The following is a 19379-nucleotide window of genomic DNA, read 5'->3' on the forward strand; positions in this document are numbered from 1 at the left end:
ATATTTCCAGTTCCACAGCTCTCTTAGCCTTAGATAATGCCTTCCTTAATTGTCAAAGTAACACACATTGTATTGTACACCCAAGTAGCCCATTCAAAATGGCCAAAAAGCCCAGGAAATAATCTCAGGTTATATGTTAAAATAGGAGGAAGCATCTTCAGCATGACTGATATACAGAGAAGTGAATTAATAGGAGGAAACTTTGTGAGGATTTTTCCAAGTTCGGTTTAAGGAGCTGGGAAATATCGGGAAATTAAGCTAAAAAATAAGACGAGACCATTTTATAAAAATGGTTGAAAAAAGATTATTAAAATAATAATAACTAATATTTTCTGAGTTCTTATTATGTATAAGACACTATAACAAGTACTTTATGTATTGTCTCATTTATCCTGACAGGCCTGTGAGATTGTTTTACAGTTGAGCAACCTAAGTATTCAGAAATCACTAAAAATGTTTGTTCAAGGTCACAAAAGTAAAAAGAATGTCAAATAGTCGAAGCAGTGGTGTCAGGGAAGAAGAGACTGGCACTAGAATGTAAACTGGATTAAAATAGAGATATCCTGGGATCAGTTGAAAAGAACACTGCAGTAGTGAAGGGATGTGGCACAGGTCAGTAGACTCTTTTAATTCCCTTACCTCATTGTGTCCATATAGTTGGATGAGATTTTCCACATAGAATCTTATCTTCTACCCTATATCATCTTTCACAGTGCCATAAAAATGATCTCTATCAGGCATTTATCTCATCAAGGTATTCCCATGTGTTAGACCTTTCAATGACTCTCTAAGTCCAAGTCATAACTATGGCATTCAACCAACAACACATAAATCCAACAAATTATAAATAAATAAATAAATGCTGCCTCCTCCACTAAACTATGAGCTCTATGAAGCAGGGACTGGGTCTTCTCCATCTTGTGCCCAGCTATTTGCTTAATAGCAGTGTGTAACTGATTTTCAATGCCCTTTTTTTTTTTTTTTTTTTGAGGTGGAGTCTCTGTCACCCAGGCTGGAGTACAGTGGGCACGATCTCGGCTCACTGCAACTTCCACCTCCTGGGTTCATGCGATTCTTATGTCTCAGTCTCCTGAGTAGCTGGGATTACAGGCATGCGCCAATCAACCCAGATAACTTTTGTATTTTTAGTAAAGATGGGGTTTTGCTTTGTTGGCCAGTCTGGTCTCAGACTCCTGACCTCAAGTGATCCACTCGCTTTGTCCTTCCAAAGCACTGGGATGACAGGCGTGAGCCACCACAGCTGGCCTCAATGACTTATTTTTATTGTGGTAAAATATATGTAACAAAATTTGCTATTTTAACCATTTTTAAGTGTACAACTGAGTGACATTAAGTACATTCATACTTAATGGTTGTGCAACCATCACTATTATCCATCTCCAGAATTTTTTTCATCATGCCAAACTGAAACTCTGTATCAATTAAATCATAACTCCCATGCCTCCCTCCCACAGCCTCTGGTAACAACTGTTCCACTTTCTGTCTCTATGAATTTAACTATTCTAAGTAGTTCATGTAAGTAGAATGCTATAGTATTTGCCCTTTTGCATCTGGCTTATTTCACTTAGCATAATATCCTCAAGGTTCATCCATGTTGTAGCATGTGTCAGAATTTCCTTCCTACGGCTTAATAATAGTCCCTTATAGGTACATACCATATTTTGTTTATCTATTCATCCATTAATGAACATTTGAGTTGTTTGCACCTTTTGGCTGTTGTGAATAATGCTGCTATGAACGTAGGTGTATAAATATCTGTTCAAGTCTCTGCTTTCAATTCTTTTGGGTATATATCTAGAAGCAGAATTGCTGAATCATGTGGTAATTCTATGTTCAATTTTTTGAGGAACCACTGTACTGTTTTCCACAGTGGCTGATCCATTTTACATTCCCACTAGCAAAGCACAAGAGTTCCAATTTCTCCACATCCTTGCCAACACTTGTTATTTTCTATATTTCTGATAATAGCCATCCTAATGTATGTGAAGTGGTATCTCATTATGGTTTTGATTTGCATTCCCTAATGATTAGTGATGCTGAGTATCTTTTCATGTGCTCATTGGCCATTTGTATATCTTCTTTGGAAAAATGTCTATTTAAGTCCTCTGTCCATTTTTAAATTGTTTTGTTATTGTTGTATTTTTGTTGTTCTTTATATATTGTGGATATTAATTCCTTATCAGATATACAATTTGCAAATATTTTCTCCTATTTTGTGGGCTACCTTTTCACTCTGCAGATAGTGTTGTTTGATGTACAAGTTTTTAATTTTGATGGTCTAATTTATCTAGTTTTTGTTTTGTTGCCTGTGCTTTTAGTATCATATCCAAGAAATCATTGCCAAATACAACGTCATGAAGGTTTTCCTCCTGTTTTCTTCTTAGAATTTTATAGTTTTAGCTCTTCTGTATAAGTCTTTGATCCATTTTGAGGTTTTTCTTTGCATATGGTGTAATGTAAGGATCCAACTTCATTCTTTTCCGTGTGTTCAATGAATTATTTTTTAAATAAATGACAATAGATATGTAGAGAAAGTTGGACATGACAGATTTCTAAGACGATCATATAGAACTTCATACAGGGAAGGGTATCCAACATATATTTGTGATTGCAAAAAATGGATATAGATATATTTGTGTACATTATTGTCTTTTATAACTTGAAAATAAGTTATAGTAATAAGTTATAATACAACAACTGAGTTGTAGCTGAAACAACCAATATGTGCCAAACATTTCTTCCGAATGAAGTGGATTTTTAAATTCGCTGGTATAGCTGCTCCTTTCAAGCCTTTCTCTATTTGCAATCATGCCTCTGAAAGCCACTGAAGCCTAGTGGCTTTTGCTGTAAAGAACCTAATATTGTTTGCTGCAGCCCAGCAGAATCTCTTGGTTACTATTAAAAGTAAAAAGACTAATGACGCAGACAGTTTTCTGATTTGTTTTGATTTGTTTTGAACTCAGTTAAGGTCATAAGGTCTACTGAAACTGCTGGTGACCCATAAGGTGAGCTATAAAGCTATTGCTTAAATCAAGGGAATGACTGCTGACACCCAAGAAAAATAAGTGGTCTTTTGTTCTTTAAAGAAAGAAAGAAAATATTAAATATTAAATTCATTTATTTTAAAACTAAGAACATACTAAGAGTCAACATACTACTACCAGCTAAAAAAGACAGAGTTTTGAAAAAAAAGAATAGGAAAGGAAGAAAAACAGAATGGGAAAGAAGTAACACTCACATGTCAGGGATAAAACTATGGGTTGAGAAAGAAAAGCTGAGAAAGAAATAGAGAAGGGACTCATAGAGTCTGAGGAGAGAGTATACTCAAGAAGCTTGGAGCTGATGATCTCAAATTCTCTTCCAGCTAAAATTCTGTGACTCTGGGTTTGAAGGAAGGCATTTAGAAGTGAATGAGACTTGGGGCAGGAAAGGGGCGAAAGCATGCAGCAATAAAGGGTAGAGTCCCATCAGGCCTCTGTTTAAGTAGAAGATACTTAAACAGTTGCCCATCTTTATTCTGCATGCTCTCTTACAAAGAGGGCAAACTGTGACAAGAAAAGAGAATGGAAAGAACTGAAAAGCTAAAACAGGGTCCAAAATCAGCAAAATTCATGAACTCTTCCTGCTGCTTTAGCTACAAGTTCTTAAGAGAAAGAAAGACCATACTTACTGCTGTTGCAAAATGATGAATAACAGCAATGGAGATGCAGGCATCACAAGACCCACTGCGGACTGGTACTGCCAATGCATCACAGACAAAAGCCTGAAATTGCCTCTCTCTACAAATGTCCACAAGGTTTTGGCTACGATCACAACCAATCTGTAACAGAGAAGGAATTCCATAACATTTTGTTTAAATTTCACATGAAATTAAGAACTATGAACTTATTCCATACCTTAAAGTCATTAGACAGATACCATATTCATTGTGAAATGGTCTGAGACCATGATACTATCGGTTCTTACAGCCAGTATAAAATCAGAATATATAATTGTACAGGGCAGCATTTATTACCTTAACAGATATCAAACAGAACTCCAATTAGTGAAACAAAAAGACTGGAATAAAAATGATAGTGGTGGAAATGGGAGGTCCAAATATACAGCTAATTGATGACCATTCTGAATCTGGATGTTTCTGTAATATCACACATTTAAAACTGGAAAGTATCCCATAAACATAGACAGTCTTTTAGGGGGAGCTGCAAATAAGATGTTCTAAGATATCTCTCATTACCATGTATACTATATTGTGATGTCCCAGGTAGCAGAAGGATAGGCAATTTTTTTTCTGCTTCTTTATACTTTTCAATATGGATTACTTTTACAATCAGAAAATAAAATCCCCCCCAAAAAAAATCAAAATAATTTTTTTTTGAGATGGAGTTTCGCTCTTGTTGCCCAGGCTGGAGTGCAATGGCGTGATCTCAGCTCATGGCAACCTCCACGTCCCGGGTTCAAGCAATTCTCCTGCCTCAGCCTCCTAAGTAGCTAGGATTACAGCCATGAGCCAACACGCCTGGCTAATTTTTAATTTTTATTAGAGATGGGGTTTCTCCATGTTGGTCAGGCTGGTCTCGAACTCCCATCCTCAGGTGATCTGCCCGCCTCAGCCTCCCAAAGTGCTGGGATTACGGGTGTTAGCCAACGCGCCCAGACAATTTTTTTTTATTTTTTAAAGCTACTCTTTTTCTGCTAAATGCCAAAACTTATCAAGAATAAAGTGCTGAATTCAAAATTTATAAAATGATATTTAATTAAGTCTTTTCATATACCCAAACAATCCTACAGGATTGATGGCATGGCGGGCAGCTAGGAGTATGCTTTTCTCTCCCTCAACAGGTGAGACCTAGCATGCCTTATGTATGCATCTGGTTCTGTGAGAAGTTTTTAGGAGCTGGGATTTCCCATCTTCTTTCTCTCTAGTTTTGTTGTTGTAGTTGTTGTACACAGTTTTGCTGCTTAGTTCTAAGAATATCACATATATATGTAATATACAGACACACATACACACACATTTTGTAATGTGCCCACATAAATTGGGGAATAAATGGGAGGGGCTTAAGACTTTTTTATTTTAAGGGTTTTTTTTGTTTGTTTGTTTGTTTTGGTTTTGAGACAGGGTCTCACTCTATTACCTAAGCTCGAGTGCAGTGATGCAATCCCAGCCCACGGCAGCCTCCACCTCCCAGGCCCAGGTGATCCTCTTGCCTCAGCCTTCCAAGTAGCTGGGGGTACAGGTGCGTACCACCATGCCCAGCATTTGTTTTATTTTTTGTAGAGATGGGGTTTCACCATGTTGCCTAGGCTGGCCTCAAACTCCTGGGCTCAAATCATCTGCCCGTCTTGGCCTCCCAAAATGCTGGGATTACAGGCATGAACCACTGCACCAGGCCACAAGAAATGTTAAGTCACTGATAACTATCCCTGGATAATTTTTTCTTAACCAAACTCTATAATACAGAAAAGAATTATATAAGCAGATTTAGTCAAACAGAAGTGGCCACCTAAAGTGTATATTTGCTCATTTAATTTTTTGATATAATGAGCACTGATCCTAGGGTTCCCTCAGCCCTTCTGAGAATAAAGAATATGAATGCTCATATCAAAACATGCTGGGATAACTGGCTAGCCATGTGTAGAAGATTGAAACTGTACACCTTCCTTACATTATATATAAAAATCAACACAAGACTGATTAAATGTAAAACCTAAGACTACAAAAACTCTGGAAGATAACCTAGGAAATACCATTCTGGACATAGGCTCTGGCAAAGATTTCATGACAAAGACAACAAAAACAACTGCCACAAAAACAAAAATTGACAAATGGGACCTAATTAAACTAAAGAGCTTCTGCACGGCAAAAGAAACTATCAACAGAGTGAACAGACAATCTACAGAATGGGAGAAAATATTTGCAAACTATGGATCTGACAAAGGTCTAATATGCAGAATCTATAAGGAACTTAAACAAATTAACATGCAAAAAACAATCGGTCCCATTAAGAAGAGGGCAAAAGACATGAACAGATACTTTTCAAAAGACATACACGTGGCCAACAAGTATATGAAAAAAGCTCAACATCGGTAATCATTAGAGAAATGTAAATCAAAACCACAATGAGATACCATCTCAGACCAGTCAGAATGGCTATTTTTAAAAAGTCAAAAAAATAACACGCTGGTGAGGTTGCAGAGAAAAGAGAATTCTTATACACTGCTAGTGGGAATGGGTTCACCCACTGTGGAAAGCAGCTTGGCAATTTCTCAAAGAACTTAAAAGAGAATTACCATTCGACCCAGCAATTCCATTATTGGGTATATATCCAAAGTAATATAAATTGTTCTACCATAAAGACATATGCACTGATATGTTCACTGCAGCATTATTCACAATAGTAATGACATGGAATCAACCTAGGTGCCCATCAAGAGTAGACTGGGTAAACAAATGTGTTACACACTATGGAATACTATACAACCATAAAAAAGAATGAGATCATGTCACTTGCTGCATGCAACATGGATGGAGCTGGAGGCCATTACCCTAAGCAAACTGATGCTGGTGCCGAAAACCAAATACTGCATGTTTTCACGTATAAGTAAGAGCTAAATACTGAGTACACATGGACACAAAGAAGGGAACAACAGACACTGGGGCCTACTTAAGGGTCAAAGGAGGGGGAGGTGCAGATAAAAAAAACTACCTATCAGGTACTATGCTTACTACCTGGGTGATGAAATAATCTGTACACGGAATCCCTGTGACATACAATTTACCTATATAACAAACCTGCACATGTACCCTTGAACCTAAAATAAAAGTTAAAAAAAAAAATTTAATCTGGCCTTTTTTTAGACCAGCAAGCATATATAGATTTCAGGCAGGCTTTTAAAATTTACATGAGTATGCAGTGAAGAATGTAATACTGTCTCTGATACTAAGTAGTGACATTCAATTTACCAAAAAAAACAGTATTTTTATTAAAAGTTCCTTAAAGTGCTGTTATTAATTCCTTAGAGGAAGAAAAAGATCTTAAAATGAAACATTACATTACAGAGTTTATGTTATAAATGCACAATAAAAGAATGGAAATTAAAAAAAATTCTGAGTTAAATCACATTGCCATACTAGTCATACTTAATGAGTTTGCTCAATTTGTAATTGGTATTAAACAGCTTCTATATTTTATCCTGGAGCTGCTTTAATTTTAAAGTGAAATAAAAGATATCAAGCTAGAGGTAAAGTACAGCTATTTATCTTTAATATATTTTAAGATAAAAAGTACTAAGGGCCTATTAATAACAATAGTGACATGATTCCCAATTAATTGCTCCCTTTACCTGTGTAAGATACATGCCTGGATTATTACTTATTATTTATTTTCATGCATATTCTATGCCATCAGCCAACAGTCACAATATCAAGATGACAATACCACTCAAATAATCTGAACATTATATTTTGGTGCTTGCCTCCTTTTTTGTTACATTTAAATTCAGTTCATAGAATTGGAAGTTTCAAGTATGCCCCAACTCTGAAAGATAGCTATACCTTGCTAAAAGTCAACAGAAAGAAATCCAACCTGCCTATTAAAAAAAAACCTCAGGGATAGGGCTCGATAGTTACTCAAAAGAGGAAAGTTATTACCTGAGAGCCACAGATAAGACAGAACATGGAGAACAACATCCAAACAAAACAAGAGATTTCCCTCTCCTTGCCAGGCTCTTATAGCTATTTGTACACAGCACTCCTTTTCACCAACAAGAAAGAGCAAGGCCAATTTTAGCAATAAAGCATCAGATCTGATGTAGATTCCCCACTGACCAACGACCTGACTCATGCCTGGCTCAGTACTTTCATCTTTTACTTTTTTTGCCTGTCTTCCATATACTATAGTCATACAGTCACTATTTTTTCTCCTCTTCCCTCTTTCCATTTTTAAATTTTTTAAGCCAAGAATAGTAAAGTGTTTGAAAAATCTCCCTAATAATGTTGCATCATGTCAACAGGACAGAAAATGGCTTGATAAAAACCCACATATATTCAAGGACTTGCGTAAAGCTACATATTTCTGTGTGCTGGGTGAAGATCAATGACATTAAAACATATACTGGGCTTAAAATGTATACTTTTTTTTTGGAGACGGGGTCTCACTCTGTCACCCAGGCTGGAGTGCAATGGCACAAACACAGCTCACTGCAGCCTTGGCCTCCTGGACTCAAGTGATCCTCCCACCTCAGCCTCCTGAGTAGCTGGGACTACAGGTGCACGCCATCATGCCTGGCTAATTTTTAAATTTCTTTGCAGAGTCAAGGTCTCACCATGCTGCCCAGGCTGGTCTCGAACTCTTGGTCTCAGGCAGTCTTCCCACCTCGGCCTCTCAAAGTGCTAGGATTACAGGTATGACCCACGGTGCCCAGCCTATACTTTTATATAATTTTTAAAAACCTCAACAAACATTAAATATGTAATTGTGGAAGTACAAGTAAACGTAAAAAAAATTCAACCTGATAAGCAAAGGTGCAAACTGAAACAAGGTTCCATTTTTCTTCTATTAAACTATCAAAAATATTTTAAAACTAAAATATACCATGGCAATGTCAGTATGATAGAACTTCCTCTCATACAAAATACAAATTGGCTCAACCATTTAAAAGAACAATTAGGCAAACCATTTTTTAAGGAAGAAAATAATGTTTATAATTTTTGACCAATAGTTACCTTTCTAAAAATTTATCCTGAGAAAATAATTCAAAATAGGGAAAACACTAACCAGGCTAATAATAACCACCTTTTCCTGAGTACGCATATAGATTAAAGCAGATTCTTTGTAGCACTGCACTTAAGCCACATAACACACTTGGAGTTAGGTACTATTTTCACCACATTGCAGATAAGAAAACTTCCTTTCAAAGAAAATAAGTAATTTGCTCAAAGTTGAAAGTCGTTAAATGGTGAAACAAAAATTTAAAGCCTGGTATTTCTCATTCCAAAATCCACGTTCTTCCTTCTTATCCCATTGACTCTCAATATACGTGTTCATTACAGTATTATTTAGAATACTTCCAAGCAGAACACAACCAAATTTCCAGTAACTTCTGCCTAATGGAATATTAATAAAGTCCAAGTCTTTTCAATAAATGGTGTTAGGGAAACTGAATATTCACATGTAGAAGAATGAAATTAAATGCTTATCTCATACCGTCTACAAAAATCAACTCAAAATGGATGAAAGGCTTAAATGTAAGACCTGAAATTATGAAACTACTAGAAGAAAACATACAAGAAAAGCTCCATGATCTTGGCCTGGGCAATAATTTTTTGGATATGACCCCAAAAACAAAGTTAACTAAAGCAAAAATATACAAATGGGATTAGATCAAACTAAAAAGCTTTAACTTGAGGAAACAATCATCAGAGGGAAGAGACAACCTACAGAATAGGACAAAATATTTGCAAACTATACATCTGATAAGGAATTAATATCCAAAATACATCAACAGGCTGGGCACAGTGGTTCACACCTGTAATCCCAACACTTTGGGAGACAAAGGTGGGTGGATCACTTAAGTCCAGGCCTGGATCACTTGAGACCAGCCTGGGCAACATGGCAAAACCCCATCTCTACAAAAAATACAAAAATTAGCTGGGTGTGGTGGTGCATGCCTATAGTGCCAGCTACTAGAGGCTGAGGTGGGAGGATCAATTGAGCCTGGTCAAGGAGGCTGTAAGCTGTAATCATACCACTGCACTCCAGCCTGGGCAACAGAGCAAGACCTTGTCTCAAAAACAAAACAAAACAAAGCAAAACAAAAACAAAAATATATAAAGAACTCAAAGAACTGTATGGCAAGAAAACAGATAATCTGATTTAAAAATTTATATTTCTTTAAAAAAGACATACAAATGGCCAAGTACATGAAACAATGCTCAATATCACTAACCATCAGGAAAATGCAAATTAAAACAATGAGATTTTACCTCACACTTGTTAGATCTGGCCATTATCAAAGAGACAAAAGATAACAAACAGTGTTGAGGATGTGGGGAAAAGGGAATCCTGGCATACTGTTGGTGGGAATGTAAATTAGGACAGCCACTAGGGAAAACAGTATGGAAGCTTCACAAACATATTAAAAATAGAACTACCATATGATCCAGCAATCCCACTGCTAGGTATATATCCAAAGAAAATGAAATCGGTAGGTCAAAGAGATATCTGCACTCCCATGTTTACTGCAACATTATATACAATAGCCAAGATACAGAATCAATCTAAATATCCATCAATGGATGAATACAGTAAACATGGTATATATACACAATGAATGCTACTTGGCTATAACAAAGAAGAAAATCCTGCCATTCATAACAGTATAGGTAAACCTAGAGGACATTAAGTTAAGTGAAATAAGCCAGACACAGAAGGCAAGTATTGCATGATCTCACTCATACTTGGAATCCAAAAATGCTGACTTCATAGAACTAGAGTAGAACAGTAGCTACCAGGGACTGAGACAGTTGAAGTATGGGAAGCTGGGGAGATGTTGATCAAAAGATACAAAATTTTAGATAGGAGGAATAAATTCCAGAGATCTACTGTACAACATGGTGACTGTAGTTAACAACATGTATTGTATTCTTGAAAAATGCTAGGAGAATGGATGGTAAATGTTCTCCCCACAAAACGGTAACTTTGTGAGGTAATGCATATGTTAATTTGCTAGATTTTGTCAATCCACAATGTATATATACTTTAAAACATCATATCATATACAATAAATACACATAATTTCATCTGTCCTATAAAGACATTTTTAATAACTTTAATTTAAAAATAAAATAGAGAAAAAATACTGTATTATAAAATTCAGAAACATTTTAAGATTATATATCAGAATATAAATGAGATAAATGAGTTATCAAATTATTGCACATTCATTATTATATAAAACATTAACAGGAAAAACTTAGAAGGATATTCATTACAATAAGGTGATAGGATTATGCAAATACCTCTCTTTTCATCAATTTTCTGAATGATAGTTATTTATGTATGTATGTGGGTATTTTTAGACTCAGAGTCTCACTCTGTCACCCAGGCTGAAGTGCAGTGTGCGATTATGGTTCACTGCAGCCCTGAACTCCTGGATAGCTGGGACTACAGGTGTTGGGAACAGGCCCCCCAAAATCTGGCCATAAACTGGCCCCAAAACTGGCCATAAACAAAATCTCTGCAGCACTGTGACATGTTCATGATGGCCATTATGCCCATGCTGGAAGGTTGTGGGTTTACCAGAATGAGGGCAACAAACGCCTGGCCCGCCCAGCACGGAAAACTGCTTAAAGGCGTTCTTAAACCACAAACAATAGCATGAGCAATCTGTGCATTAAGGGCATGGTCCTGCCGCAGATAACTACCAGACCCACCCCTTTATTTCGGCCCATCCCTTCGTTTCCCATAAGGGATACTTTTAGTTAATCCCGTTTCCTATAAGGGACACTTTTAGTTAATCGAATATCTATAGAAACAATGCTAATGACTGGCTTGCTGTTAATAAATACATAGGTAAATCTCTGTTTGGGGCTCTCAGCTCTGAAGGCTGTGAGACCCCTGATTTCCCACTTCACACCTCTATATTTGTGTGTGTGTCTTTAATTCCTCTAGCACCGCTGGGTTAGGGTCTCTCTGACCAAGCTGGTCTCAGCAACAGGCATGCACCACCATGCCTAGCTACTCTTTTTGTTTTTTAGGAGATGTGATCTTGATATGTTGCCCAGGCTGGTCTTGAACTCCTGGCCTCAAGCGATCCTCCCTCATCACTGGGATTATAGTCATAAGCCACTGTACCCTGCTGGTTATATTTTTTGTTTTGTTTTGTTTTTTTGAGACGGAGTCTCACTCTTATTGCCCAGGCTAGAGTGCAATGGTGGGATCTTGGCTCACTGCAACCTCCGCCTCCCAGGCTCAAGTGATTCTCCTGCCTCAGCCTCCCATGTAGCTAGGATTACAGGCATGCGTCACCATGACTGGCTAATTTTGTATTTTCAGTAGAGATGAGGGTTCTCCATGTTGGTCAGGCTGGTCTCGAACTCTCAACCTCAGGTGATCTGTCCACCTCGGCCTCCCAAAGTGCTGGGATTACAGGCATTAGCCACTGTGCCCGGCCTATTATTTTTATTTTTAAAAATATACAACATTTTTAAAACTATTAAGAAAATATGCAACTGTAAGAAAATTAGACTGGTAATATACAGTTTAAAGTGCAGAGAAATAAACAGAGGCAGTAAAGTACATTGAAAAGAGCATACTACAGGTTGAATATCCTTTATTTCAAATGCTTGGGACCAGAAGTGTTTTAGATTTCAGAATTTTTTGGATTTTGGAATATCTGCAGAATACATACTGGTTGAGAGTCCCTAATCCGAAAATCCAAAATCTGAAATCCTCCAATGAACATTTCCTTTGAGCGTCACGTTGCTACTCAAAAAGTTTCACATTTTGTAGCATTCGAGATTTCAAATTTGCGTATTAGGGATGCTCAACCTGTAAACTCCGAATTTGAATTCTGGTTTCAGCAATAACTAGCTGAATAACCTAGGAGAGCTACTTACTATCTCAAAGCCTCTGTTTCCTCATCTAAAAAATAAAGAGAAAAATACCTATTTACCAGGGTTAATATGAGAATCAAATGAAATGATCTATACTAAATATTTAATTAACCATTGAAGTGCTATGCAAATGTTAGTTATTATAACATAAGGAATAAGGAGTACCCTGGATTCTACATAAAAAGAGAAAGCTAGATCCTAAAGGTAATTTTATCCTGCGGTAAGTCCCACCCATTTTGAGGTTGTCACATTCCTTCAAGGCTGCCAGACATAGCACTGTATGTATTTTGGTTTTCATGTAAGAAGCTGAAGGTAAATTCACAGGTTTGCTCCTCACCATTCAACAAACCATTAATTAGTAAGCTTCTACCATGTGCCAAGTACCGTATGCCCGGAAATCAGGCAATGCAGTAAGCTCCTGGGAACAACAGACAGGAAAGAATTATGTACAGACTGCTGCTGATAAACTGAGTGAGTGCACTTATGATTTTCTAATCCTTCCAAATATATTCCCTCTGGAATCAGCTGCAGATTGTGTTCGTTTCCTGTTTATCAAGAAATCATTCTTCTCAATTGCAACATAATAATGTTATCACTATGACTAAATCAGTGTATTTGATTTCGACCTAGTTTCACTGTCACAAATGATACCTGACTAGATAAAACCATGGGTTATCAACAAGAAAGTGCAAAAGCAGAGCCTACTGAGAAACATTTTTGGACGTATCTTTAGATTAAAACACTAGAAAATATCACCTTGTTTTGAACTGTGGTTTGTTGTGATTTTAAGTGACACAATCAAAGATCTATTTCCTCTTCAACATGAACAAACTTAACTCACTAGGCCTTATTCTTTATAAATTAAAATTTAATTGTAAACATGGTAACAATATATGAATATCAATGTCTTATCTTGATGAAAGGCTATTCTTTTATCCGCCTCTTAAGGTACAAACTCTACATTTCCTAAGCGGTAATACAACCAGCCCTCCAAATCTATGAGTTGCACATCCAGGGATTCAAGCAACCCCAGGTCAAAATACTAAAAAAATAAAAATTCCATCTTTACTGAATATGTATAGACTTTTTTCTTGTCATTAGTCCCTAAGCAATACAGTCTAACAACTATTTACACAGCATTTACATTGTATTACATATCATAAGTAATCTATAATTTTAAATATACAGGAGGGTATGTATAGGTTATATGCAAATACTACATAATTTTGTATCAGAGACTTGAACTTCTGCAGATTTTGGTATCCACAGGGTCTTGGAACTAACTCCCCACAGATACCAAGGGACTAATATACTTATTTTGATGTATTCTTTGTACTTCCTCAGTAGAATCCTAGGTGATTGTAACTAGAGGCATTTGAGATGTATGGCCCCACAAAGAACAGCCACTGTTGCTCATGTAGGGGTGATAAAAATGTAATCTCTTAGAAGAATGGTATATCACTTTTCTCTTTTATGCTAAATATTTTATGATCATTAAATATGCATTTTATTAATTATTTGATTTGGCTTCAATTTTATATACCAAGGGACAATTGTAGTAACTTTCTTCATGTAGGTGCACAATATCTAGGATGGAGTAAAAATAAAGATGAGAAGTAATCTGACATACTCCAATAACCCAGGAATGTCGGCTGCTCTCGTTCTTTTTACCTACTCCCTTACTCTCATCCTAAATCCCCTAATCTAGAGAAACGGAAGCTCCAGTCCTCACAGAGCAATGTTAAAAAATGATTACTTACAACAATACACTAAAACAAGAATATCCTACTTCTTAGCACAGCAGAAAAAAAATGGCTCATAGAAAAAAATAGTAACTGAAAACAGACATTCTGGAATCAGACAGAAATGGGTTCAAATTCTGGGTCTAGCATTGTAACCCTGGTCAAGTTTTTAATCTATTTGAGACTTCCTTCCCTCAACAGTAAGATACCAATAAATAGAAAATTTTTTTCTACTATGAATAAAGTTTGGAGTAGAAGATATAGGTTCAAGTTCCAGTTATGTCCCCTAATTATATGACATCAGGAAATTAATATGATCACTGTGAGCCCCAATTTCTTCATTTACAAAAGATGGATGAAAATATCAGCTTTATCTTCTTCATACTTAGGGGGATCCAAGCCAAAAAATGATTTCTATAAAAATCCTTTCTAATCTGTAAAGAGTTTTATAACTATAAGATAGTTTTACTGATAAAATAATATGGTAGAAAGCAAAATCTAAAGGGAGAAAAAAATTATATAATGATGGTGTGCCCATAAATTCCTAGAGGAATAAGAAAGAATAAAAAAAATCATTAATTTTCAATCTGTTGGTTATAACTTTCTGGCAATGATCTAAAAAAACAGGATTATATCATGAGGAAGAAAGATGATGATAACCACTGCAAATTAAGAAAAAGAAAGTCAAAAGCAACATTACTTGCCATATATAACTCCTTATTGATGCCAAGATACTTTCCATTACCACATCCAATATCAGCCACTATTGAACCACTTGGCAAAGCCTTCAAAAACTCCACAATGTGCGGCCAAGGGGTATGTCTTGTGCTGCTGAAGTGCCCAGCAATCTCTTCATAAACTTGATGGACGTACTCTTGCTCCAGCCGTGAGGCTTCTTTATCACTCTCTGGAAATGAGGGGGGAGTCTCTTTCCTCTGGCTATCACAGACCAACGGGTAACCTTAATGAAAAACAAAGCAATACACACCTTTCCTTTTTATCAGAATAACTCATAAGGTATCAAGTTTTCTTAAATGAAAAAAAAAAATCAATGCAAATTTCGTGGGTAGACAGACTCTGATTTATCTGTTAAAAGAAAAAGTTCTTCCCTAATAAGTCTACTGAGGACTGCTTGAGTCTGGGGGGCCAAGGCTGCAGTGAGCCGTGATCGTGCTATTGCACTCCAGCACAGGTGACAGAGCAAGACGGTCTTTAAAAAAAGACAAAAAAATACCTAGTGTTGGTGTGGATAAGAAGAGAAGGGAGCTCTTGCACACTGTTGGTGGGAATGTAAATTAGAATGGTCATTATGAAAAACAGTACAGAGGTTCTTCAAAAACTTAGAAACAGGGGACTACCTGCCTTCGGGCCCCCTCTCACACAGAACCCACTTCAGGTTCAATCCCCTTTCGTATCAAGAGCTGTTCTGTCACTCAATAAAACCCTTCTCTGCCTTGCTCAAAAAAAAAAAAAAATTAAAAATAAGTACTATCTTATAAACCAGTAATCCCAGTATGGGGTATATATCCAAAGAAAATGAAATTAGTATGTCAGAAAGACATCTGCACTCACATGTTTACTGCAACACTATTCACAACAGCCAAGACATGGAATCAAAGTGCCTATCAGTGAATGAATGGAAAAAGAAAATATGGTACATATACACAACAGAATACTATTCAGCCACAAACAGAAGGAAATCTTGCCATTTACAACATGGATAAACTTAGAGGATATTATGTTAAGTGAAATAAGCCAGACAGAGAAGGCAAATACTATACAATCTCGCGCATATATGGAATCTAAAAAAAGCTGATCTCACAGAATAGAGAGTGGTAGAATGGTGGTTACCAGGGGCTGGGGCAGTTGGGGTGGCAGCCGGGGAGATGCTAATGAAAGGATACAAAATTTCAGTTAGATAGAATAAGTCCCAGGGATCTAGTGTAAAACATGTGACTATAGTTAATAATAATATATTGTATTCTTGAAAATCACTATGAGAATAAATTCTTTTTTTTTTTTTTTTGAGACAGAGTCTCACTCTGTTGGCCAGGCTAGAGTGCAGTGGCATGATATCGGCTCACTGCAACCTCCGCCTCCTGGGTTCAAGTGATTCTCCTGCCTCAGCCTCCCGAGTAGCTGGGATTACAGGCGTGTGCCACCACGCCTGGCCAATTTTTGTATTTTTGGTAGAGACAGGTTTCACCATGTTGGCCAGGCTGGTCTCGAACTCCTGACCTCAGATAATCTGCCCACCTTGGCCTCCCAAAGTGCTGGGATTACAGGTGTGAGCCACCGCGCCCAGCCGAGAATAAATTTTTAAGTGTTCTCATCACAAAAAAGTATAAGTATGTGAGGTAATAACACATGTTAATTAGCTCAATTGAGCCATTCCACAATATATACGTATTTTAAAACATCATGTTGTACATGATAAACATTTATAATTTGGGGGGTTTTCTGTTGCTGTTTTTTTGTTTTGAGACAGGGTCTTGCTCTGTCACCCAGGCCGCAGTGCAAGTGGCGCGATCATAGCTCACTGCAGCCTCGAACTCCTAGGCTCACACAATCCTCCCGCCTCAGCTTTCCTAGTAAGTAGGACTACAGGCACACACCACCATGCCTGTCTAAATTTTGATTTTATTTTTTTGCCGACAGGGGGTCTTGCTATGTTGTCCAAGCTGATTTTGAGCTCCTGGCCTCAAGCAATTCTCTTGCCTCAGCCTCCCAAAGTGCTGGGATTACAGGCATGAGCCACTGTGCCAGCCACAATTATTATTCATCTTTAAAAAAAAAAATCTGTAAACTGAATCCCCAATAACAGCTTCTTACATTTAATAAATGCCCACGACAAACATTTGCATAAGAAAACTAGCTTGTCTCTCCAACTACACTTTAAGTTCCTTAGGAACAGGAGCCATGCTTTATTTTTCTATACCATGTAACTCACTATCTGCAATGTTCAATATTCATCAAATAATAAATAAACATTTTAAATTTAACTTTTAAAATTTGATATTTTAAGGCTTCAAGGACACTTTTAGTAAAATAAAAAGCTCTTTTAAGCTTCAGTAACATCAAGATATAAAATATAGAAATTTCAAGTTTTCTAAAAGGATAACATTTTGTAGATATAGTAAGAGTTTTTAATTAAATGTTTTCAAGATTATGACTAAATCCAAAAGCTGTTGGTAGATACCACCCATAATTAAAACCCCCAAGATATAAAAAGGATTTTATTATTACTATCATTACAAAATATTATTTACAAAATGAAAGAGGTGTCTGTTAATTGAGTCAAAGAAATCCAGAACATGATGTACTTGTACAGACGATTCAAAATAGCATCCTCTTGACAAGTTTTTGAGCAGTTTTTATTCCCTTCTGAGTTTTCAAATTGACTAAAACATAAACTATCGCTTATCTCCCTAGAGTTATGTACTATAGAACAATTTGTCATCTCCAACTTCCCTGTTGGATTAATAAGATATAATTTAGAAACTTGACAAACCATTCCCAACAATACCCATTTTTAAACAAGTAATATTTTATTGCCCTTCAATTGTAGCACTCTTAACTGTTACTTCAATAAGTAAAACATTTACTGGGCACCCAACTCAAGTACTAAGTTTGGAAAAAATAAAGATGATAAGATGCAGACCCTGCCTTCAAAGAATGTAAACTCTAATGAGGGTGGTTAAGAAAAGTGCATGAAAGTGCAATACAAGGCAAAATACAGGAAATGCCATTAGAGAGATTCAGAAAAAGCTCTCCTAGGTGTTGACAGGACCTTAAAGGACTTTTATATTAAACTGACTCCATTTTACAGAAGAGATAAGAGTATATACTTACTACAGTTACAAGGTGTTTGCCTCACTTTCCTAAATGTAAATGATGTTCGTAGTCCCCTCTTGCTTAAAGTTAAGTCTCCAACATCACTGGTGATAATTCCACTTTTAAGACTCTCAGATGCTTGAACAGTATCAAATTTTCTGCATGTGATTCTAAAAACAATAGTCAAAAAAATTTACTTAATATTGTATTAATAAAAATATTTCAGGCCTTTAAAAATGTTAAGTGAATAGAGAAAATCTAGAAGAATTTATTACAAATATCTATTGGATTCTCTGAATTGTTAGACATTGTGGAAAAACAAAGAAATAAAGGTATTTAAGGAAATTATCTTCATGACAATAATATTAAAAGAATGTACAACAAATTATTCCATGGGAAAATAAAATAAATATTTAATTAACACCAATTCTAAAAAAAACAAAAAAGAACAGATGATGCCAAGAGGAAACAAATAGATGGTAAATTTAAATTCATTATCAGTAATATATTAAACGTAAAAGTATTAAAAACTCCAATTAAAGAACAAAGATTACTGGACTGGATTTTTAAAAATTAAAAATAACTACATGGTAATTACAAGTCCACAGTTTGGGACTATTACAAATAAAGCTTCTGTGAACATTCTTATACACATCATTTTTGGATATACAGTTTTATTCCTCTTGGGTAAATACCTAGGAGTCAAATTGGTGGGTTTTAACAGGTAATAAGGAGTGAAATTGGTGGGTCATAAGGTAAGAAACTTCTAGTTTTCCAAGGTAGTTGTAAAATGTTACACTCCAACCAGCAATATATGAGAAAGTTTCAGGCTGGTTAACATTCTCACCAACACTTGGTATTTTCTGAGTTTTAAATTTTAGCCATTTTAGTGAGTGGCATGTGGTATGAAATTGTGGTTTTATTATTTATCTAATGACTAATGATGCTATACATCTTTTCATGTGCTTATTAGACACACATAGATCCTTTTTTGATAAAGGATCTGTCCAACCCTTTTGCCCAATTCCTTGTTAGATACAGATAGATAAAGATATAGACGTAAACATAAATAAATAGCAGGTATTTTCTCTCCATGTGTGGCTGCCTTCTCGTTTTCTCAATGGTATCTTTAGATGAGCAGAAGTTTTTAATTTTGATGAGGT

At 36.2% G+C, this 19379-nt stretch overlaps 1 protein-coding gene across 2 annotated transcripts in view; it reads right to left on the reverse strand.

The window, feature by feature from the left end:
* Positions 1-19379, reverse strand: part of ALKBH8 (alkB homolog 8, tRNA methyltransferase) — a 65713-nt gene that overhangs the window by 4477 nt on the left and 41857 nt on the right. For both annotated transcript variants that reach the window (XM_003828351.5, XM_003828350.5), the window contains exons 9-11: positions 18235-18386; positions 15087-15343; positions 3692-3841 (exon numbers count right to left, since the gene is read on the reverse strand). In XM_003828351.5, the coding sequence (XP_003828399.4) occupies positions 3692-3841; positions 15087-15343; positions 18235-18386 (559 nt within the window). The remainder of the gene's footprint in view (positions 1-3691; positions 3842-15086; positions 15344-18234; positions 18387-19379) is intronic.

Source organism: Pan paniscus, chromosome 9 (assembly GCF_029289425.2).
Source record: "Pan paniscus chromosome 9, NHGRI_mPanPan1-v2.0_pri, whole genome shotgun sequence".
NCBI lineage: Eukaryota > Metazoa > Chordata > Mammalia > Primates > Hominidae > Pan > Pan paniscus.